Source organism: Helianthus annuus, chromosome 11 (genome assembly GCF_002127325.2).
Source record: "Helianthus annuus cultivar XRQ/B chromosome 11, HanXRQr2.0-SUNRISE, whole genome shotgun sequence".
Classification (NCBI taxonomy): domain Eukaryota; kingdom Viridiplantae; phylum Streptophyta; class Magnoliopsida; order Asterales; family Asteraceae; genus Helianthus; species Helianthus annuus.
This window is the reverse complement of record NC_035443.2, coordinates 155,991,226-156,016,958: the sequence shown is the minus strand read 5'-3', so window position 1 is coordinate 156,016,958 and position 25,733 is coordinate 155,991,226. Positions and strand designations below refer to the sequence as shown.

The 25,733-nt window shown below is 39.4% G+C and overlaps 1 protein-coding gene and 1 long non-coding RNA gene across 3 annotated transcripts; one reads left to right on the top strand and one right to left on the bottom strand.

Annotated features, from left to right (window-relative positions):
- Nucleotides 1-10,930: 10,930 nt before the first annotated feature.
- Nucleotides 10,931-24,931, top strand: LOC110891181 (serine/threonine-protein kinase CDG1). Of its 2 annotated transcripts, none has more exons than XM_022138849.2 (4): nt 10,931-11,985; nt 21,274-22,292; nt 23,221-23,292; nt 24,735-24,931. In XM_022138849.2, the coding sequence occupies exons 2-4, from the start codon at nt 21,813-21,815 to the stop codon at nt 24,816-24,818; spliced, it is 636 nt and encodes a 211-aa protein (XP_021994541.2). In that variant the 5' UTR covers nt 10,931-11,985; nt 21,274-21,812; the 3' UTR covers nt 24,819-24,931. Both variants share the same exon structure in this region; 1 of them encodes a protein (XP_021994541.2).
- On the bottom strand, nt 19,634-20,484 carry LOC110891185. Its single transcript, XR_002565087.2, has 2 exons — nt 20,233-20,484; nt 19,634-20,023 (listed from the first exon to the last, which is right to left on the bottom strand). It is a non-coding gene; the product is annotated as an uncharacterized LOC110891185 (long non-coding RNA).
- Nucleotides 24,932-25,733: the final 802 nt, after the last annotated feature.

Below are 25,733 nucleotides of genomic sequence, written 5' to 3'. Positions count from 1 at the left end.
GCCTACCTGCTGGAAGAACTAAATCATGGATTGATTTTCGAGACAAGTTCCTCGCGCACTTCTCCCAACAGCACAGACATACTAGAGATCCAGCTGATTGCTTAAATATATGGAGGAAAGATCACGAAAGCATAGAAGATTTCATTACCAGATATAATAAGGAATGTCTGGAAATCGGAGATGTCGATGAAAAGATGATGCGCACACACTTCATGAGGGCAGTAAAGTGTGATGATCTGATCAAACGATTGAAATGAAGAGATGGAGGCCCCAAAGATTGGGACACCTTCATCGAAGCAGCAAAGACAATTGCGCGCACCGATAAACAATTGACCGGTGATGACAATCGTCAACACAATTACAACGATCGGCACAACAAGAAAGGCAAAGGCCAATCATGGAGAACATTTGGTTACAAAGACAGAAGCCCGATAAGAGAAGATGCGCGCAATACAATCAACCAGATCAGTCATCGCAAAGAGGTTAAAAGAGAAAACAGGGAAAAGCAGTGGACACCCCTAACAAAGACCCCTTCCGAGGTCTTGTCAACCGAGAACCACCAGTTCAAACCCCCTCTACAGATGCGAAACAAAAGGGGTCAAGACCCAAACCTTTTCTGTGAATTCCACAAAGACACAGGTCACCTGACCGATGACTGCTTTATCCTAAAGCAAGAGATAGAAAGAGCTCTGAGAGATGGAAGGCTCACCCATCTAGTAAAAGGGGGAAAGCGTGATAATCGCCAAATTCAAAGAAGGGAGGAAGGCCCGGACAACAAAAAGCTTCGAAAGTTAGAAACCCACATGGTTCAAGGGTGTCCGCGAAGACCGCGAAAGAATTATAACAAGCGCACACAAGATGACTCTTGGCGCGAAAAACAAGTTGTTTTCCCCGTGGTGCGAGGGGGCCCAAGAGAGAGAAGACCCATAGTCATTTCTGGCATGATCGGCCACTATCAGACTGACTACATTTTCATTGACCCAGGGAGCACCACAGATATCATCTACGAACAATGCTTTAATCAATTTGACCAGGAAGACAAAGCGCGCTTAGAACCAGTAGATTACCCACTAACTGGTTTCTGCAACGAAGCCGTTTTTCCTCTTGGCCAGATATCGTTCCCGGTGTTGCTCTCGGATGGAAGGAACTCAAGAACAGAAGAAGTTACATTCGTGGTGTTGCCAGCAAGATCAAGACATGATATCCTCCTAGGAAGAGAATCCCAAGGAGATTTTAGTATGATCTGCTCAGGGCCACATTCAGCTGTTGGGTTCCCAACAGAGACAGGAATAGCAATAATTTACGCAAGCAAAGAAGTCCTCGCAACTGACGAAATCAGGCCAGCAAAAGCAAGCAAACCCGCACCGCGCGCCGAAGCCGAAAAATGGGTACTGAACAGCAAATATCCAGAATAAACTGTCACTTTGGGTCCAGCAATGTCAGATCTCACGCGCGCAGCACTAAAAAAGTTGCTATTTGAGAACATGGACGTGTTCGCCTGGACACCGGCTGATATGGTGGGTGTTCCACGGCACATAGCAGAACACAGACTGAATGTTTCGGAGAATGCCAAACTTGTGGTACATGCAAAGCGTCATCTGGGAGACATAAAGCACGATGCTATGCAAGAACAAGTCACAGAGTTACTAAATGCTGGTATCATCAGAGAAGTCCCTTATCAAACCTGGGTGGCCAGCCCAGTGATGGTCCAAAAAGGAAACGATAGTTGGAGAATGTGTGTGGATTATAAAGATTTGAACAAAGTATGTCCGCCTGACTGCTACGCTTTACCAGATATTGACGAGAAGATCGATTCACTGGCATCATTCAGATGGAAATGTTTCCTCGACTGTTATAAGGGATACCATCAGGTGCAGATGGCCATCCAAGATGAGGACAAAACTGCATTTCGCACACCAACAGGGCTGTACTGCTATACAAAAATGCCCTTTGGTTTAAAAATGCAGGCGCAACTTATCAGAGACTGATGAACGAAACGTTCAGCGATGCTATCGGCAAATACATTGAAGTATACATGGATGACCTGGTCATCATGAGCAAAGAAGAAGGTATGATGCTGGTAAACATTAAAAAAACGTTCGATACATTGCGCGGAGTGAATATCAAGCTAAATCCAGCGAAGTGCTCATTCGGTATGGAAGAAGGAAAGTTCCTGGGTTTCATTGTTACAAAAGATGGGTTTAAAGTCAATCCTGAAAAGGTGCAAGCGATCGAGCGGATGCCTTCGCCATCAACGATAAAGGAAATGCAGAAGTTGGTCGGACGGTTAGCAGCACTCAACCGTTTCCTTGCCAATCATGCAGCGAATTCTTTCCCATTCATCAAAACACTCCGCAATTATGTAAAGAAGAATCAGTTCCAGTGGACTCCGGAAGCCGATCATTGTCTCATAAGATTGCCAACACTGAGAGCACCAATGAAAGGAGAACCCCTAGTGATGTAACTTTCAGCATCTGAAAAAGTAGTAGGAGCAGTTCTGCTCGTAGATCGACACGGCATACAAACGCCGGTGTACTATGTGTCCCATCCCTGAACGACCCAGAAACGAGGCATGCCATAATGGAAAAGCTGGTAATGGCATTGATTCATGCATCAAGACGATTGCGCAGGTAGTTCGCCAACCATGTCATTCACGTCTTAACAAATTACAACATCGACAACAACCTCGCAAGACTGGAGATATCAGGAAGATTGGCAAAATGGGCCATAGAACTGGGAGGCCACAACGTGGTTTTCAGGCCAAGGCCAGCAATCAAGGGTCAAGTACTGGCAGGCTTCCTGACAGAAGTACCAGATGACAAAGACAGAGAATGCAAGGCAATGGAAAGAGCTGAAAGGCAACATTCGGAAGAACCATGGCTACTGCATACAGATGGCGCGTCAAACGAGGATGGCGCAGGCGCAGGACTTAGGTTGGTAAGTCTAGAAAAACATGAATTCACGTACGCCATCCGGTTAGACTTCAAGAGCACAAACAATGAAGCTGAATATGAAGCCTTTCTTGCTGGTTTGAGGTTAGCGATCAAGATAGGAGTCAAACACATAGAGGCGCATGTGGACTCCATGTTAGTAGCAGGGCAGATCAATGGCCAGTAGGATGCAAAAGGAGATGTAATGGCGCTATACCTAGAACAAACAAAAACATTGCTACAGAACTTCAATTCCTACAAGGTGCACCACATCAACCTGAGCGAGAATAAACCAGCAGATGCACTAAGCAAACTCGCATCCAACAGCTTCCAGCACCTAGCCAAGGATGTGCGCATTGAAGTTCTAAGCAATCCGTCGGTACCGCTAAGGCAAGTGAGCATCATTCAACTGTGAACGACGCCTTGGATGACTCCGATAATCATGCGTCTCCAATCTGGAATACTACCCGAAAACAAAGCTGGAGCAAGGAAAATACAGTACAAGTCCGAGCATTACCAGATGGTTGAAGGAATCTTGTATCGAAAATCGTACCTCGGGCCGTTATTGAGATGCATCGACCCAAAATATGCAAACTACCTGATCCGTGAAGTACATGAGGGCATCTGTGGCATTCATGCCGGCCAAAGAGTGGTAGTAGCAAAAGTAATGAACGTCGGGTATTACTAGCCCAGAATGCATCTAGACGCGGTCAAGGTCTTGAGGAAATGCAGCGGTTGTCAGAGACACGCCCCGAAAACGATGTGCCCAAAAAATGAACTAGTCCCCGTAACAACAGCGTGGCCGTTCCAGCAATGGGGGATAGATATGGTTGGTCCTTTTCCAGAAGCACCAAGAGCAGTGAAGTTCATCATAGTCGCGGTAGACTATTTCACAAAATGGGTGGAAGTAAAGGCGCTGGCGTCAACCACATCTACCGTAGTGCGAAGGTTCATCTGGGAACAAATAATTTGTCGGTCCGGGCTACCCCTGAGAATCATCACTGATAACGGAACAAATTTTGCTGCAGAAGATCTCCAAAGTTGGTTCAAGGATCTGCATATAGAGCACACCTTTTCCTCGGTTGCGCACCCACAGGGAAACGGTCAGGTTGAAGCGGTGAACAAGAGTATTGTGGACGGTATCAAGGCACGTCTGGGGACGCAACGGAGAGGTTGGGTTAATGAGCTGCCCAGCATACTATGGGCCCATGGGACGATGCCAAAGACAAGTAACATAGAAACACCATTCAGTCTAGTCTATGGGTCCGAAGCCGTGATACCGGCAGAGATTGGCCTGCCATCTCCAAGAATGCTCTCCATGAACATGATCAACAATGAGGAAGAAAGAAGGTTGGACCTAGACCTTCTAGAAGAAAGAAGAGAGATGGCGGCAATTAATGAGGCAAAATATAAATCCAAATTGGAAAAATACTATGAAGTAAGGTCCGAATTTGCACGTTCAACCCCGGAGACTATGTCCTAAGGGACAACGAGGCGTCCAACGCCGAGAAACCAGGAGCTCCCAAGTGGGAGGGGCCTTACGTTGTAGATGAAGTGTTTGGGAAGGGAGCGTATAAGCTACGCACACTTGAGAATAAAGAAGTCCCAAGAACCTGGAATGCTCAGCAGCTAAGAAAATGTTATATGTAGACGATTGCAGTTTTTATCTCTACTTGTAATGGCCACGCGCCCAACACAATTTACTTTAACACAAGAAGTGTTGGCTATCCTATCTCATGCGAATTTTTGTTACAACTGCATACATTACTTCGGGCATACACGAAAACATCAATGGCTTAGAAATAGGAAACGTTGTAGACCTCCAAAGCTCGTCACAACTAAGTGCACAGCCAGGTCAAAAACACAACTAAAGCCTAATCACGACAAATAACACTTCGTGCCCATATAAACACGAAAGCATCGAAAACATGGTAAAGCAAACATTGTAAGACCCCCAAAGCTGAACACAGCCGGGTCAACACAATAACCTGTAAATCGATCACTTTGTATACACGAATCAAACTATGCGTTCAACGACAGAATAAACGTTGTAGAGTTTCCCAAAGCACAACACAATACTGTGTAACGCTAGGATAACTAACACAACATAACCTGTCACAACCATTATTCATTTGTGATACCTAATCAAAGTAATTACACATGCACATATTGTAACGACAACAAAATTCACAACAAATAAAGTCAAAACCTACAGTTAGCATAAAAACATAATCGATTGTAACAAAATGTTAACAGACATAACAACCAAGAGTAAATTATTCACGAAGCTTAAGCGAAATTGTTTACGGAAATTGTCAAACGATTACAAGGCCATCAGGCCTATACACGGCATGCAAGCCGGAAGCTGTCAGCCCTGGTGACTGGGACCCGCATCACCACCATCAGTCCCCTGGTCACCAAGAGCCTTCTTCAAGACTTCAATAGCGTTAGGTTTCTGGGACAACTTTTCAACAGCTTTAACAATGCCAAACTCGATGAATTCATACTCCTGGCGTTTGGCGGTATACTTGGCAGTACAATCTTCTTTGAATAACTCAAAGTGATAATCCTTCTCGTTGTTCATAGCTGCTGCCCTACCTTCCCGCTATTATACGCTGCTTGACCCAGCGAAAACATATACTCAGCAAGTTCGTCAGATTTAGCAATACGTTCAGAAATCTACAGAAAGCAAGAGAGATATAACAAAAATAACGAAAGAAGGAACAAGCAAAATGAACAAAGGAAACAATACCAAAGGGACTGCGCGTGCGAGCAACCACTTGCAATCAGAAGAAATTTCCTCATCCAAGATCTCAGAAGCTTTGCTCTCGGCAACCTTTTCTCAGCGGCAAATTTCTCCAGTTTAGCTATGCGCTGGATGTATTCTTGTTCCCTTTTCTGGTGCGCAGAGCGCTCTTGCTCAGCTTCATCACTGATCTTGCGTTTCTCCCCTGACAACCTGACAATAGCATCGCGCTGGGATTGCAGCTCCTTGTTTGTTCGTTCACAAGCAACTTCTCAGTCTTACTGCTTATCAACGTTTAATTGCTTTTCCTTGGCAAGCTTTTTTCGGCATCAGCAACCCTCCATGCCAAACCCTTCTTCTCGACATTGAATTTTTCTCTCTCTTCAGCGAATGCCTTCTTCGCATTTTCAAATTCCAGAGTATCCTCCGCCATCGGCTGCCATTCCCGGGCGATCCCTTGGGAAGTGGCGAAAAAGTTGACTCCAGCGTGAATATGATTATCCAAGAGATCCAACCGGTTGCGTCTTTTCTGAAATAATCTCTCAGCAGGGGGAGGGACAGAGAAAAGAACTCAAGGCTGTTAGCGAGCTCGGTCATCTGGGAACCTTGAGTCAAGTTCCACCGAGGGGCGTGTGGGAGATCGGCACATGCAGGATTGTGGGCATCCCAAGACCCAAACTAAACATGCTCAAACTCTGGACTATGGTGGGTCACAGAAGCACCACCCTGGCAAGAACCCCAGACAACTTTGGTGTAAATGGTATGGTGGGGAGTGGCCTCACTAGACTCCTCTACAACAGCATCACCTCTACCACTAGCACCTGCACCAGCACCAGCACCAACACCAACATCACCTGCACCACCAGCATCACCACCGCCCTCCCCAACCTGTTCAACCTCCACGTCATCCTCTTTCCTTTTTCCCCTATCAACATGCAGAGGAGACAGACTAAAGGTCCTCGAAGGTGGAGATGTGGGAGGTGTAATCTTTGAAATATCAACCTTACGAGGGGCCTTACCTGACTTAGCACCTGTTACGAAACAATCATGATAGTCAGAAAAACGAAACAAAAATAAGGAAGAGAGGTAAAAAACAAGATACAAATGCAAAACTTTGTACCCTGGAAACCAGAAGCAGTTAATATTTTCTCCAAAAGGTTACCATGCTTCGCAATAAAAACCCCTAAGTCAATCTCTGACTCCGAAGGTGCAGGGGGAGTCTCCTTCTGAAGTTTAGATTTTTTCGCAGCAAGTGCAGCAGCAGCTTGCTCATCAAGTTCCTTTTTCTTCTCCTCAAGAACTCTCTTCTTCTCCATTATCTCAGTCAGAGTGGCATCGTCATCTGGATCACGCTCAGCACGCTTCTCTCTTGCGTCTAAACCAGAGAGCGTGTCAGAAACGACAATATAGTCTAAGAAAAGGAGGTTAGAAGGTCGCTTACGAGGAGCTTCAGTGACACTTTCCTCAACCTTCTTCTTTTTCTCAGACTTATCCAACTTCTTCTTTTTTCTGGTTTCTAACTGCTCAGCAGTGTCAACCGGAAGATCAGCATCATCATCAACAGGCTCATTCACGGGCTCGTTCGCAGCCCCTTGCGCCGGACCTGCACGCGGGGAATGAGAGGTTAGGTCTTCACGTGATCTATCAGAACCCTCGCTCGAAAGGACAATAACCTCCTCTCGAGTAGGGTCAACAGCAACATCAAGCTCATCCACACCATCGTCACCTAAGATAGCATTGGCATAAGCAGCAAAACTGTTGCTGGTAGGGTGCAAGAAATGATCCCGTATCTGATCTAACCACACAGGCTTTCCCTCAGGAAGTATCGCTTCCACCATGGCACCAGCAGCCTTAGGATCGAGGACATTCAACAAACTGTATCCCACTGTAAAATACAATAACATGATGGAAAGCATGACAGAACTAAAGAAAAAGACAAGCACAAGTTAGTAACAACAATACCTTTCCCCTGATATCCATAAACAGGGATACCCTTAGGGTTCTGAGGGGCCCACAACATGCTCATACCAGCCCCCACCAGTGCCCTCTCTTCCAGTTGAGAAATGTTAGTAGCCTTTCGGGTTAGCGTCTTGTACCACTCTTGATCAACGAATTTATAGACACATTCACACGAGGAATTCCTTCACTCTCTGGGCGGTAGTGCATATCGATGGGGATGACCCCACGGTGAATGTAGAAAAACTTTTGTTTCCAATCATGCAGACTCTTCGGTGGGTTAGCACTGCAAGGGCTAACCCCACCGGTCCGGGAGTTGAAAGAATAAAAGCCTCCAGTATAGCTCACGTAGTAGAAAACGTTGAACATATAAAAAGTCGGTTCAATACGGTTGGCCCGACATATAAACTCAAAATGAGTAATCCGGGGAAGCCCCAAAGCGTTTATTTGAGAAATCTGAAGCCCATAGTTGGTCAACACTTCCCCGGTGAACTTCGTAATGGGAAGACGAAAGTTACCCTCTTGAAAAAAAGCAGCATACAAGGTTATGTACCCAGGAGGAGCATCCAATGCACTTGATTTATGAGTCGGAAACTGAGCGCTCCACTCAGACCGGAAACCCATCTCCCGGACAAGATTTTGAAACTCCTCCTCCTTCCAACTTATCTCCGCACGATCTATACCAGGAGGATTCTTTGGTTTATACTTCCTTTTTCTGGTAGGATTACCACCGGTGGACATAGTTGCAAGGACAGAAAAAGATAGAAAAGGAAGAATTTGAGGAAGTTCGGCAAGAATCCAAAGAGAGAAAAATGGAGTTTGAATTTTGAAAGTAAAGAAAAGGAGGAAACCGCCATCTATTTATACCCATCGCATTAAATGCGATGGGTAGTGGGTCGTCAGGAATACATATGGTCAACCAACGGGGAATGGACACGTCAGAAGGGAGAGAAACCGTCGCCTTGTTTTTCAGAAACGTGGGCGGCACACACCTGACACCCTGGCGAAAAAGCAACTGACACATCTGAAAAGACAGAGACATCAGAAGGTCATGTCAGTTGTCTTCAAGCCAAAAAAAGAAACTTCTCTTAGAAGGAACCATCATACGCCACGCGCCGTGCGTCCAGTTGGCCCAACTTTGTAAGGTTACCATCATACGCCATGCGCCATGCGTCCACCTGGCTCAACTTTTTAAGGTTACCATCATACGCCATGCGCCATGCGTCCATCTGGCTCAACTTTGTAATGTTACCACCATACGCCATGCGCCATGCGTCCACTTGGCTCAATCGCGCAAGGCAAACAGCATACGTTTTAAAATAGAAAACAACCACTACCCGTATAAGTCCAGAATACCTCCTAGACGCTCAACTCAAGTAGAAGGCACACTGACTGGGGGGACTTGAAGAGGTATGGTCCCAATCCCATATCCACATGGCAGGGACCACACCACTTTTTCAGTCCAACATGGCGCCTACATCAGCAAGTAAATTCAGAAGCTTCTGGAAGCTTCTAGAAGACGTCAAGGTGGCACCAAAGATGCTCCTTCTGACAGAAAGGACAACACGTGTCACCAGTCATCGAGCGCCATGTAGACCTGCAACAAATCTGGGAGCAGACCGACAACAGCAGTACGTTTTCTCCAGCATGGACGAATATCGGCGCACCACGTGGACCACTATCCTGGACACAACAGAGGAGACCAAGAGGATATTCCCCTTGGTCGGACAGCTGGCGCCTGATAACAGCTGGCAAGGTTGCTCCTCCCTCCTTCACCCTCCGGCTATAAATAGGACCCTTTATCATTCAGGTCATCCATTCTATTCTCCTTACTTTCACCCACAACACATGTTGTATTCTTCCTCAGGGCAGTACTTATTCTCACGCCGGAGCCCGGTTAAGAGAGAAACCCTCATATTCCCCTCTTAACGAGCTAACGGTGTTGCTGTTTTGCAGGACCTTAGTCATTGGCGAGTAGAGAAGGAGATTGAACCCCTGGTAAGAGACAATCCAGCTAGTTAACCATCGGTGTTAACCAGTGTTTCATCATGGCGCTAGGTAGCCCAAACATGCTCACTATCTATATATAGTTCCAGGCAAAACTCGCAGCACAAAGTCTCACTGTGTAACACCTAGTTGAGATCGGATTCGAACTTAAACTTAAGACGGGTGGCCTTCAACCCGGAACCTTCACGTCCCCTCCAATCTCAGTTGAGCATATCCGAATACTATCTTATTATAAAAAACTAGTAGATGCCCCGCCCGCGTTGCGGGGCGATGGCCGAATAATTCCCAATCAATTAAAAAAACGACTACTATAATTTTGCTATGGAAAAAAAAAAAAACAATGATAAGACCGTAATTTTGGGGTCAGGGCAAAACTGTAATTTTTCAGGACTAATGAGCCAGTGTTAGGCAGCTAGAGTTATGCGTCGCCCGCGTTGCGGAGCGCTAAACTGAGTATTTCTTAGGTTAATAACATGTACGCCTTTATGTCGGTTAGTTATACATGCTACCTATAACACGATATCAAAAAAGATACATCAAGTTAACCAGTTAAAGAAAAAAAGTACCATAGTTATGATAAAAAAATTTAACTAAAACGATGACAAGCGTGTAATTTAGCAATATTTTAGCTGCGGGCGAAATCATAATTTTTAGCTGGATGCAAAATCGTAATTTTAATCTGGGAACCAAATCGTAATTTGGCAGGACTCTAGCTGTTGGCAAAACCATATTTTTATTTTGAACTGAGAGCAAAAGTGTATTTTTTAACTGAAGGCGAAATCGTAAATTTAGGCTGAGGGCAAAAGCAAAATTTTATTTTGAATCAAGTACGAAATCGTAATTTTACACCTGGGATAAAATTGTAATTTGACATCACCTATAAATAACTATTATATGGAAAAAAGAAAAAAAAAAAAAAAAAACAAAAGTCAAATAGCCGCCCAAAGGTGGCCAACCATTTGAGACAACTATTCCCTGACGTCATCTGAAGTTGAGATTGTATATGTTGATAATAGGTGTGAACCATATATAGCGTGTATGATTATTTTATAACGTGTTGTAATTTTTTCCTGGAAAATATTTGCATCGGAGTTGTAACTTTTTTCATAGGATATCTTGCCAGCTGAAACATGTGATGTGCACGTTACCATTTTATAGTTTCAAGGATAGTATGACAAGGTTCACGTGACTTGTTCAGCCTTTTACATTAATCCAAGTCCTGAGTTGCTTCTTCTTTATATTCCCCGAGGTGACCACCCGGTATAAAATAATCACACCAACAATCTACTAATAATTAATTAATGTATACCCAATCTACTAATCTTACCATCTTCTTCTCATTCACTTGTAACCCATTGTTTTTGCACTCCTTTCTACATGATAATGGCATCAACTACATTGATCACCAAGTTTGCTCACTTACAAATCCCACTTGAAGACGTACTAAACGCCACCAACAACTTTCATCATGATAATATCATCGGACGCGGTGGATTGGGACATGTATACAAAGGACACCTCCAGCGGTCCAGGGAGTTGATCAAGATTTCTGCGCTGAGGTTAGATCGTAAGCACGGTGGAGGAGTCGTCGAGTTCTGGACAGAAGTTTCAATGCTTTCTGATCTCAAGCATCCAAATATAGTCTCTATGGTTGGATTTTGCGATGAGAAAGATGAGAAGATCATTGTAACCATGTATGAGGCCAAAAATGGAAGTCTAAAGGAGCATCTAAACAGCCCGAACCTCACATGGACGCAAAGATTGAAGATATGTGTAGGCGTGGCTCGTGCGTTGAGTTACCTCCATTTTGACCAGAGACGTGGTTATGGTGTTATACATCTTAACATCAACAGCTCCACAATTTTATTAGACGAGAACTGGGAACCCAAGTTATCCGGTTTTAAAGTTTCCATCAAAGAATCACTTAACCGAATGGACCAGGTCATTCTTTCTGAACCTACTGGCACAATAGGGTATATGGACCCAGAAATTGAAAAGACGAAAGGGGTGACCCACAAGTCGGACATCTACGCATTTGGTGTGGTTTTATTTGAAATATTGTGTGGGAGGAGAGCGTATATTAAGACAGGGGGGAATAAGTATCTAGCTGCATTGGCCAAGTATCATTATGAAAACCAAACACTTCCAGATATAATCCACCCCTATCTAAAGAATCAAATGTCTAAAAATCAAATATCCTTAAGTTCACTCAGAAAATGCTCAAAAACGGCATATTCTTGCTTAAAGGAAGATCGAGCACATCGCCCACACATGCTCAGTGTTGTTGATGAACTTCAAAAAGCATTTGAGAAAGCATTAAACTTTAAGCCGCGACCTGAAAATTTTGTAAGTCCTTTTTTGTATTTTGTTTTTTCTTTAGGTCTTTTAACTTTATTTCCCATCATTTTAACTTGACTGCTTATAGAACAACACTTTAAGTGAGCAAAAAACTAATTATATTCTATAACTCATTGTTAGTTACTGTTAAAAAAGAAAGTTATAATTAAATTTTATTTTAATATTACTATATAACAATTGTTTATTAATTAAAAACTATTTCTATATTGTACTTGTTAACTTAAAAAAATTAATTTGTTTTTTGCTTATTATGTGTTGTTATGAATTCGTGGTGTTCTGCATTTTGAAGAAAATTTTGCTTAGAAACGAGTGGGATCAAATATAATATGTTTTGGTGCTCACTTTATGTACGTTCGATGTCAATTTTGTTCAGACTCAAGTCAAATATGATATTCGAATGGTATAAATACGAGTTGGTCTACGTTTTGACGTAAATTTTGTTTGAAAACGATTCGGGGCAAATATAATACATTTAGATTCTTCGTTTAAATATGAGTTGATCTACATTCTAACGTAAAGGGTGGATAATAATCTATACGTAATCACTATTCTTAATATCCAATGATTTTAAAATCTTATATAAATTATATTTAAATCTAAAGGATATTAACAAAATAAGAGAAAGAAAATGGTGGGAAAACAATTCTAGGATGCATAGTAATACGACACGTGTCACCTATAGGTTTACTTTATTAAATGTAGAAGTCACTATTTTTAGATGCTTCAATTTCATACAAGCGAACGTAAAAATTTTCAGCTCAGTTCGCGTCGGTTCCTAACCTAAGTTTTTGTATCTTCTGATATGTATTAATAGTTCATCATGAACTTTAAATTAGTATATTTATTGAAGTGTTTGAGGTTTTTAAATACTAAATAATCTCGACTATGAAACATTTTTATACCACAAAAAGTATCATCTGGTATTTACATATTTTGCTCCCCGCAGGGAGCAAAATGGATGAGTTATGAAAAGAAGTTACAGTAAATTAGAAGTTTTGTCCTTTATGTTTACACCAAATTACATGCGTAGTCTTTTAGCGTAAAAGTTGACAAATTTTGGACTTAATGTTCCAAAATCTTGCACATTATTTTCTTTATGCCTAACTCAATAAGATTTTTTAGTTAAGTTCGGTCATATGGACCCCATATAAGGGTAATATTGTCTTTTAGCATCTTAATATAATAAATAAACCCTTTTTCTAGAAAATATATAAAAACCCATTTCCTCCCTCAATATCCTTTCTCTCTCTCTAAAACGCAGACATCCTCCCCCCTATCTCTTTAAAAACCCACCATTAACACCACCAATTGAACAAACAAAATACATTGAACAAATAAACATAGTGAGTAATTGAACATGAACTTCGTTCAATTGCTTCAGTTTTCGCACAACATATACAAATCAACTGAACAAGCAAACACACCTTCAATTGCTTCATATTTATGCACAAATTATACAAACACATAGTTTAAATTATTCATTATAAACACAATCAATTGAAGAAACAAACTCTAACACAATGAGTAATGGTGCTTGCGGTCCCAGAACTATTTCTGACTTTTAGGTGTGGCGGGGGAGGTTGTGGTTGCAGGGGAGGCAGTGATGGACGGCGGGTGTAGGGGGAGCGGTGATGGACGGCGGGTTGTAGGGAGAGGCAGTCAGGCAGGGGTGGTGTGATGGTGGGTACCGTGGTGATGGTTGGTGTAGTAGGGTTGGGGTGGCTGATAGGTGGGTGTGGAGGCGGTGAAGGCGAAGGTGGGGTGGGTGGCGGTGGTGGTGGTGAAGGAATGGTTTTAAAAAACGTTTGAGGCGTGCGCCTCAAGGCGCGCCTCGAGGCGAAACGACAAAATAAACGAGTCTTGGGCGCGCCACATGGTGTTTTTAATGTATATGCGCCTCAGAGGGACTGAGGCCCTCTGAGGCGCTAAGAAAGTTGCGCCTCATGGGATTTTGATAGTTGTTTTTGACTTTTTGTGTCAATTTCAAATATTTCATGTCCTTCTTAAGTGTGTTTTTGATGATTTTTATGAATCTGATGATGAAATTAGTTGGTATTATTATTTTTATAATTTTATATTATTTATTAATACCGCCTCGGCCTTACGCTTCGTTTCGCCTCGAGGCGAAGGGAAAATGCCTCGAAACTCGTTTCCGTTCTTTTAAACCTTGGGTGAAGGTTGTGGGGTGGTGGTGGCGGCGGGTTGAGAGAGATTAAAGAGAGATTAGGTTGTGGTGGTGGGTTCAGATTAGAGAGAAAGATAAAGAGTTTATATTTTTTTTCCCAGTTTTGTAAATACAGTCCCTCAATAATAAGTGTTTACAAATAACCTTTGGAAAGGTGAAAATGACAAGTATGTCCTCATATGCAAGGCACATGACCAAACTTAACTAAAAAATATAACTGTGTTAGGCGTAAAGGACATAAGATGTTGGAACATTAAGTACAAAATTTGTCAACTTTTGCGCTAAAGGACAACGCCTGCAATTTGGTGTAAACATAAAGGACAAAACTTGTAACTTACTCAAAAAGTTATCATAAGTAGTAAGATTCAAATAAAAAATAATTAACTAACAGATAATAAATATATTAAATAATAAATAATATTTGATAATAAATTGATTATTTACTAGTAGACTATCGATTAAATTAAATAATAAATACAATTACCTATTACCTATTACCTATTACCTATATGTTAAAAATAGAACCTAATGAATAGTAACATCACCTAGGGATGAGCAAATGGTACCGAATACCGGTTCCGGTATCGAATTTATCAAACCGAAGACATTTTCGATACTGACTTTTGACGTTTTCGGCACTGATCCGGTACGGTACCGGTATTTACCCTCAAGTATCGGTATTAAACCGTACCGTAACAGGTATATTCGGTACCAGGTTTGAATCGTTGTATGTAAAATTAACTTGGATGTTTAGATTATTTTTTAAGTACATTTCATCGGTTATAACTAAATTTATCCTGTTATGAATTTACATCGAGATAGTTGGTAAACGGATAATAACCTGCGCCGCTACCCCTTTTTGAATAGCAAAACTAAGTCTTTTAAAAATTACGTCCATAGATCTCGGGGTTATAACATTACTATGCATGACCCTTTGAACTCGACTAAGTAGGTCACCAGCCTTTGGTGCCAAAAAACCAAAAGTATGAAAAGCAAATGGGATAAACACGTGCTAGTTGTCAAGGCACGCTTTCTCGTGTTTGGTCACTTTACCCGAAGCAGTCTTTAAAGCAGCCTGACCCACCGTGAAAGCACTACCCCCTAAGCCCACAAGCAGAGAAACCTCTGTTAGATCCACACAGGCATATCCTGTAATCAAACCGGTATCATATTGGTACCAAATTTACTATACCAAATCATTTTCGGTACCAAATTTACTATACCAAACCGGTCTGGTACCATACATGTATTTATTTTTACCTTCAAATACCATATCGTATCATTCCTTCAAAGTTTCGGTGTCGTTACAGGTACCAAGCTCATCTATATTTTAACATGTTAGTACCGTAATAACTAATAACTGATGTGAAAACAACTGAATTTCTAACGTGTAGGACATATGGGTCCTACTATTATATATTAGATTATTTAAAATCACTCTTTTAGGACGAAGTGACTATCGTTAGTACGTCATTTTTATCTAGGCTTTGATATTCAGTATCTGCTTGTCGTTTCCAACACACGTTTTGCAAACATTAGATCTCAGTCGCAACGTGCGGGCGGAAAATCAACTAGTTTTGATTAATTAACTAATAGATAATCGATTAATACATAGTAATATAATAGAATCAAACTAATATTAATATAAGTAAATTAGAAAAGAGTGATAGGTTGGTCAACTCAATGTAGGTTCAAGTTACTTCCAACATCTCAAGAGAGAAAATTAATCCTGAAGAAACACCATATCTAAATGACCGGAATCAATCAGATTTGGGGGTAGGGTTTCTGCATAAAAGGGTTAATCCTCTCGTCGATTATTGGTGGGAACTACTTCGTCACTGGGGGTAGGGTTTCTGCATAAAAGGGTTAATCCTCTCGTCGATTATTGGTGGGAACTACTTCGTCAGAAATCTCTGGAAAACAGAAACGCCATTAGCCTCACCACGGGGAGAATGGGGGTTCTCTCCGTGACCACCCTCCGGCGTGAGAATAAGTACAATGATCTCAAAGAAGATGAAATAGTAAGAGTGAAAGTGAGTGTAGACGATTTAGATTGTACCTGAATTTCCATACTTATAACCGAAGTTTGGCGCCAAAAATGTAACGGAGGTAATAACGAAATTCTCTTTTCCGTTTGTTAGTTATCTCGCCATCCATGCACACAGATCGTGATCTTGATCAACGGCTGGGGAGATGCCACGTGGAAAGTGGTTTAATCTAGATTTGCATGTAAATTGTTGCCATCATATTGACATCAACGAAGGTCCCAGATTTTGCCACGTCACATTCGGTTATAACCGAATGAGGTTTGTGCACGATGGTAATTTAATGCCTTCTAGAAGATCTACAGCTGTAAACCAGTAATCCCTTGCCACGTGTCCATTCTGTTATAACAGAAAAGATTCCTTTGTTCAAGTCTTTATTTCATGCACATGGAAGTGTTCAAGACTTGTCTTTGTTGTTAAATCTTCAAGCTTAACTATACCCTTGCGCGGGCCTGCGCAAGGGTGTTAGTTGAACATTTGTCCTTCTTTTCTGCGGTGCATGGTTACTGAAGACTAGACTGATCTTTCCCAAATCTTTACTAGGACACATTGCGCGGCCGCGCAAGGTCTGTTCGAGATGAATTTGGAATTTTATTATGGTATGGTCCTCTGCGCTTGCGTAGGGTTTTTGGGACCATACCCCTTCAAATCCAAATAATATTTATCTTTTCATTTTAAATAAGGAAGAGTGTTCTTCTTTGTAAGTCTGTAACTGGTGTTGTGCTTTTTTATCCGAGACCCAACTCGAATTAGAGAAGGAAAAATTACAAGTTTTGTCATTTATCTTTATACCATATTTCATGCGGTGTCCTTTTCAACGAATGTTGACAGGTTTTGCCCATTATAGGGAATTTTGCTGCACATATTGTCCTTTAGCCCTAACTAAGTTAGATTTTCTTGTTAAATCTGGTTACCCAAGGGTATTTTAGTCTTTTTATTTATTTTTCTATTCTTTTTTACTTTATTTATATATTTTACTCTTTTTATTAATAAACAAAATATTATTTTTGTTAATCCATCAAGATTTTTCTCAATCTCATCTCTCTTCAATCTCTGTTTACAATCCCACCACCTCCACCTCACACCACCACCACCCACCCCCGCCACCACACGCCACCCCCACCCCCACCCCCACGTCACAGATCCACCGCCGCCAGCGAACACAACCCCTTTCAAACCCTAATGTTTCCACCAAATTCAAACCAATGCAGAACCCAATCACTCATAGCTTCATCAACCTTTGGAGTTGCATCAACAACTGCTGCAACAAGGTCCATTGTAAATCATCAATGGCGGCCGTACAGTCTCATACCGATGGTAATTTTTCCAAGAAAGAAAACAAAAACCACCCAATAACATAATATCAAACAAGTAAATGACAACCCTGAATTCCTCATCCTTCGGCGGTGAATCAACGATGGATGAACAATCAAACCCTCAACCTCCATCTTCCATCGTAAACAACAACGGAATCTCTGACGAAGAAGAGAACAATGAGGTATCCTGTGGACCACCTTCACCGACAGCTTCCGTGAAGTGCAATCTGTATTGGAACGGAACCGAGTCATGATCCAGTTGGTTAACGAGAATCACCAATCGAAGAATCATGAAAGTATGGTGTCGAATGTCGCCCTGATTCAAGAGATTAAAAATAATGTTTCCAAGATTGTGGCGATGTATGCGGATTTGTCGGTCAATTTCTCGACTGTGTTTCATCAAAGACAGGAGACTGATGTGGATGATTTGAGTAAGACTTGATTGATTGGAACTTTATTTTGTTATGTGTTCGTTGATTTTTATAGATAGATAGACATGGGGTTTGTGATTCACCTGTTGAATACAATTTCAATTTGGGGCAAACTTTATACGATTTTGGTGGTGATTTCTTGTGTTATGAAAATTAGCATTATTGAATCAGTTTGTTTGGGTTCTCGAGAATTGGTTTGTTGATTTGGATTATGTTTTATTTCGAACCAGTAAAAAATTAAAACGACTCTGAAGAGAGATGGTGTTGGTGGTGTGTGGTGGTGGCATGTGGTGGGGTTATAAACAGAGATTGAAGAGAGATGAGATTAAGAAAAATCTGGATGGACTGGGTTTTATATAACAAAAATAATATTTGGTTTATAATAAAAAGAGTAAAATATATACATCTATCAATATTTACAAAACTTGTCCTTTATATGTATAAAGACTAAACTACCCTCATGTGACTTGCATGTGACCAGATTTAACCAGAAAATCTAACTAGGTTAGGGTCAAATGACAAAACATGGAACAAAATTCCCTATAAAGGGCAAAACCTATCAACATTCGTTGAAAAGGACACCGCCTGAAATATGGTATAAAGAAAAAGGACAAAACTTGTAATTTTTCCATTAGAGAATAACCAAAAACCTGAACCCGGATAACCCAAACCTGACCTACCCGAACCTTAAATGGGTCGGCTATTGGGTCACTTTTTCCCAACAAAAAACCCGACCCGTAAAACCAACTTGAAACCCGAATAAAAACCTGAACATTAAGTTTTGAGACTTTTAAATATTATCTTACCATATTGTTAAATGATGTTTGAATTTTGATGATATTTAATTAAATACATGATATATATGATATATTTGATGATATTTTGTGAAAATAAATTATTGTTTTTTCTTATACATTTAAACCCGAAAACCGAATAACCCGACCCAAATTAACCCGAACCTGAATAACCGATACCCGAAAACCCATACTTTAAATGGGTTGGTTATAGGGTCGCTTTTCCCTAGCCAAAAACCCGAACAACCCGATCTAAAAAACCCGAAACCCGAAAAAATAACCCAAAGAACACCCCTATAAGCAACTATAACGTCGGCTGGAGATCTCTTTTTTTCAAAATATTTTATTTTTCTCCTTCATCTCTCTAATATTATATTTAGGGGTATCCTAGGGGTATCCTGATGTTTGCCATCCGAATGCATAAAATCAAGAAACAAAAGAAAATTTTACATTTCGCCAAGAAAGTTGAGAGGTGTCCCGGGCAACCCCTGCTCTCCACGTAGATCCGCCCCTCCCCAATGTATAGCTTCCAAATGTACTTTTAGCAAACACAAATACATATAAAATAGAGTTAAATGCTTGGTTGGTCCCTGTAGTTTGCAAAAAATTTATACTTGGTCCTAGTGGTTTAATAATTACACGCGTGGTCCCAAAAGTTGTCAAAAATGAACTCGGTTGGTCCCCTGACCTAACCTCTGTTAAATTTCTCAGTTAACTATGTATGAAATGACTATATTACCCTTGAACAATTAAAAGAAATAAAAAAAATATATATAAAGAAGATGCCCACCCCACCTTCTTCTCCCCTCTCTCTTCTTCCCCATCTATGGGGGTGTTTGGGGTTCCTTATTTTTCTGACTTTTGACTTATTGGTGGGTAAAAGGACTTATTTTAGTGTTTGGATTTTCTGTTGTTGTGAGACAAGAAGTCAAGAAGTAAGAAATTCTTACTTATTTTGAGGGAAAAGGACTTTTAATAAGTCAGAAATAAGTTAAGCCAAACATGCCCTATTTCTCTGCAAACAACAATAACCTTCCACCACCATAATAATAGCACCCACCACCATAACAGATCCACCCCACATCGCCGGAAAAACGCCCCACCATAACAACTCCACCATGCCGCCACCACCTAACTTGGACATCGCCGGCGAAAAACCCACAACCGTAACACCTCCACCCCACTGCGGCGCTGCCAACACCTCACCCCGACATCACGGGAAAACCAACCAATGTAAATCGCCTTTAATAAAAACCTGAAATTAGTGATAAAGGTTTATAAATCGCAATTAGAATATGTTATTTAGAAGTTAATGTTCTTGTTCAACTTACAGATCTGGTTTTATAAGTAATTACGGTGAACAGAAATATTGATCTGAACTAATTCGAGTGATGTTGATGTTCTTGTTTACGTAGTGATTCCAATCTGTATACTAGGCTATGTGGATTTTGTTATGAATCGTACCTGATTGTTTTAATTTCTGGGTAAATCTTCATTGTGTTCTTGATGTGCATGAAAATCTGTGTTAAAAAGTACATATTTTGGTGTGTGTATGGGGAAATTGAATTGTGGTTGATTGTAGTTAATTCATGATGAAGCAATTGAGGGGTTATGATGTATTAGTGTTGAAACCTCCACCACCACCACTGGGAACTTGTTTTGTGATGGTGTTATCAGAGAGAGAGAGAGAGATGAGTGACAGAAATGGATGGGGAAGAAGAGAGAGGGGAGTTGAAGATATTTTTAGTTTTCTTAATTGTTGAGGGTAAATATGTCATTTCATATACACTTAACTGAAAAATCTAACTTAGGTTAATGATAAGGACCACCTGAGTGCAAAAATTACAAATACTAGGACCAAGTGTGTAATTATTAAACCACTAGGACCAAATCTGCAATGTTTACAAACCACAAGGACCAACCAAGCATTTTACGCGATAAAATATGATGACTTTTTACCTGCAATCAAAGTGTTCCATAATATTTGTAGTTTACAGTAATAATCTTCAGCAGTTTACGAACCTCAGCCTCATAATATTTCATTTACTTCAACATAAAACTCTTTGTACGACCTCAAGAACTGCATAATCTACTTGTACTTTATAATAATCATTACCAGTTTATGTACCTCAGCCTCGTAATATTTTCATTAATACAACATAAAACTCTTTGTACAACCTCAAGAACTGCATAATCTACTTATGTAACTATTGGTTTGGTTGATCCATCATAGCATACTCCCATCCCTAAACAGACTTGGATCTGGGCAGTCGGGTGGGTGTAACCCACTTGCAACAACTCTTTATGCTTGACATTTTTCTTCTAAGATTTGTTATTTACGTTAATTTTATTTAGTTTCTAAAAAAAAATTAATTTCCTTTATATTTTCTAAAGCGATTAAAAAAAACTATTAACCACAAAAAATTCATTCTCATATTTCTAACAAGTATATATAGTTTCATAATTTGTAACTCGATCTCTTTTTCCTTTCTCACATATTTGCAGTTAAACAACTTGGAACACTTGAAGATTCAGCTCGATGACATAAAGTTAGCCACCAATAACTTTTCAGACACATACAAAGATTCTGATAGCGATGATTACGATGCTAGGTACACAGTAGAACTCAACCATTTTGATAACGGAAAACCTTCCTTTGTAGAAGAGAAGGGTAAAACTACACAACCCAAGATACACAACACTGTACTAATAAAACGCTTCCTTCCTCGAGATGACGAGGACGAAGAAGAATTATTTTTTAGAGAACTTGAAGTGCTTATTACCGTTAAGCATCCCAACATAGTCACTCTAATAGGATTTTGTGTTGAAGGTTTTGAAATGATGCTTATCGTGGAAAAATTTGCTAATGGATTCCTTATGGATTATTTAGGAAACGTGTGTACGTTGACTTGGGAAACACGTTTAAAAATATGCATTGATGTTGCTCATGCATTGAGTTACATTCACTCTGGGATGGAAGACAAAAAAATGATAATACGTGGATCCAGAATATGTGAATACTGGTAAGCTAAAAAGAGAGTCGGATGGACGAGAACTGGCGGACAAAGATTGAGGATTTTGAGTGGGCAGTAATCTTGCCCCCCAATATAAAAGATGAAACTCCGTATAAAAGAACATATTTTGAGTCAAAGTATCACGTGGATCCAGAATATGTGAATACTGGTAAGCTAAAAAGAGAGTCGGATGTGTATAGCTTTGGTGTAGTTTTGCTTGAGATTATATGTGGAAGAGTGGCTGATGACCATATTTACCTTAAGGAGAGTGACAAAGGGCTTGTTCATGTGGCTAGAAAAAACTTCCGCAATGGAACAATAGAAGGCATGATAGATCCTACACTAAAGGAAGAAACCGATAAAAAGAGTTGTATTCCAAATAGAGGAGCCAACAAGGATTCTTTGCACAAATTTCTAAAAGTTGCAAATCAGTGTGTGTCAGAGACTCAAGACCAACGCCCAACAATTAAAGCTGTTCTCAATGAACTTGAGAAAGCATTGGTCTTTCAGGTAAGTTAGGTTTGTTTGTTTATGTGTATGATCATTGGGTGCATATTATCTTAACACATAAGGAATACATGTTACGCATATAGATTGGCAAAAAAAATTGGCTAAATTATTATATAGAAAGGATCTTTAAAATATCCATATGAAGACACAATTGAAAGAAAAACCCTTCCATCTAAACACAAAACCTTTCAAAGCTCAAAAGCCGAAACCTACAATAATACTATGGTATATGTATATAAGTATATTTTTTTAAACAAAAAAAAAATCTACTTTTCATGAAACCAAGTCTCCACCGTTTTCATTTGAAGAATGAAAACTGGCCGGCGTGATTGGCCCCTTTCTTGAAGCTTACGGGATTCAAAATGTGTTCATATTCCAAGCCCTTGGTCAATTGGGTGCCTGCCCCCTTAGGTTTAAAAATAGTGGGTTTTTGTTACTTGCTCGTCTTTTCATTTCGATTCAAAATGTGTTCATATTCCATAACATTATATACATTTTCCATAAAAAACTACTAATCTTCATTTTACACCCATATCCTGGACGAATTCTCGCCACCAATCGTATCGTGTATACAAGCTACAAATGAAACGTCCAATTTCTCTGATAGAATCCATTTGCATATCATTTTAATCAGACATGGAATATGATATTGTTTCTATCATCTCTTAATTTCCTTGTCCGTACTCGTTATTTTTCTACCAAATTTGACGTGTAATTTACCTTTAAATTCATTTGATGGTTTTAACTATATTATCGTTGAACACCAATATTGTCAACATCTTATGATCTATTATATTTTCAATTTCTTCGTTGTTTTATAGTTTGTTACTTACTTAGTACATAGTTTTTCATCACCAATTTGTAGCTATTATTTCAAACTTACAGTTTTGAGCAGTAACTTATTTTTATCTGATACGATGTCTTAAAGGAGGAGCAAGTGCAACAATTGGGTAAGGATCAAGTTGTCGACAAACTTGAGAAAGCAAGGCATGAAATTCCTGTAAGACACTAAGCCCTTCCTATTTTTTTTAGTTCATTTTTTTGTTACACTACGTCAAAAAAGGCTTACGGCCACACAAAAAAGTGTGACCATACGCCTTTTGTCACACTTTTTTTTTCAACTCACGTGTAACCAAAGGTCGAGTCATCGTAGGTTGATATACAGCCACATTCATGTTTAGTGGCCGTAGCAATTTAAAAGTGTGGCTAACGGGTACCATTATTTCTTGCTAGAATCAAACATTTTCTACAATAAGTGTTGCTAAAAGGTAGGAACAACCACATGAATTTATTGTAAATGTGGTCCTTTCTATTATGTAGTCACTTAAATGTTTGTTTTAGCCACATCAATTAAAATAAATGTGACAAAAAGAGTTGTTGTAATCAAACATTCCATTCATTAAGTGTGACTAAATGGTAATAATGGCCACATTAACTCACTGTAAGTGTGGCCGTGTTGTTATTTAGTCCTATGAGTTTACTATAAGTGTGGCGAAAAACTATTTCTAGACACACAAAACAACTTTATAATTTCAAATGTGACTATTGTCTAACCTTTAGTCACACATAAAGTTTTATAAGTTTAAGTGTGGTTATTGTTTAACCTTTGGTCATACATTTTTTTTTTCACATGACCTTTCCTATCATTCCGTCACACAAGAAAAGTGACGACAGTGTGGCTAATGCTTGTAAAGCCACATGAAGTTTTGTGTTTTTAAGTGTGGCTAATGACTAACCTTTGGTGACATATAATTTAGTTTTTTCATGACGTTTGCTATCATTCCTTCACATAAAAAAACAAAGTAACGATAATGTGGCTAATGCTTATGTAAAGCCACATGAAACTTTATAATTTTAAGTGTAGCTATTATCTAACCTTTAGCCACACATATTCATTTTGTGCATTACGCATACTATCATATGGTCACATAAAAAAACAAAATAAAGATGGTATGGCTAAAAGTTATTTAAAGCCACATGATTTTTTTTAAGTGTGACTATTGTGTAATCTTTGGTCTCACGTAATATCTTTTACCCATGGCGTCAGCTAATATTTCGTCACACCAAAATAACCAAAATGGCGATGGTGTGAGTAATGATTATGTAAAGTCACATGAAATATTGTAACTTTAAATGTGGCTATTGTCTAACCTTTGGTCACACATATTTATTTTTCCATGACGTTTAGTATCATTTTGTCACACAAACAAAAAACAAAGTGTCTATGGTGTGGCTAATGGTTATTTATAATTACACGAAATTTTGCATTTTTAAACGTGACTATTGTCTAACCTTTGGTCACACGTAACTTCTTTTTCTATGACGTTTGGTATAATTCCGTCGCACAAACAAGAAACAAAATGACTATGGTGTAGCTAATTGTTATTTACAGTTTTGGCGTAGTGTTAGTGAAATTTTATTCTCTGATATGATGTCTTAAAGGAGGAGCAAGTAAAACAATTGGGTACGGATCAAGTTGTCGACAAACTTGAGAAAGCAAGGCATGAAATTCCTGTAAGACACTAAGACCTTTCTATTTTTTTTTACTTCATTTTTTTGTTAGTGAAATGTTTATAAAAGATGAAATCTATAAATTGAAATGCATTAGATAAAATTTGAATATGATAAATTTGGAACAATCACGTTTATCATTTACCAAATACAGAACAATAGAGATACTCAATTATTATAAACTGGGTTAGAAACTCGTATATTATAGAGGATTGAGTTAATGAAATATTAAATAGTTATTAATAAACGTTAAAAATAAAATAAATAGTTGAGAAAATAAATATTAAGTAAATACGAGAGACACTAGAAAATTAAGGTTTAATACTATTATTTAATTAATATTTAATAGGAATAAATGATAGAACCAGCAAAATTAAGGTTTAATACTATTATTTAATAGGAAAGAAAGATAAGAAAATAAGGGCGAGAGTGGCATGTGTTCTCAAATACGAGCTGGGTAAAAAAATAGGCAACTAAAAACATTTATAATAAATAATTACATATTACATTACATGTAATAATAAGCAAATTAAAAATCACTATTACCTTTATAATTTATAAATCTATTGAACATATACAAATTACAAATTTCTAAAAATTGTTCGTAGACAACCTTGGAGGTCCTTCTCAAAAGATAATCACATTCAAAATTTAGCAGTTTAAGTCTATCTCTACTTTTGACTCTACGTACAGACCATGTGAAAACACTGATTATTTTAATTAAAAACCAAGTCAAATTTTATTTAATGTCATAGCCATACCTACAACGAGAAAATATCGTCTTCTTTGATATCATGTATTACACTAGGCCGAATATGGCACACCCCGCCCAAACCGGTTATCGTGACTGATTGATACAGGATATGCATAGCGGAAATAAACTTTATTTATTTACTTGGCTTAGGGTTTTGATGTATAAGCCTAGACTGG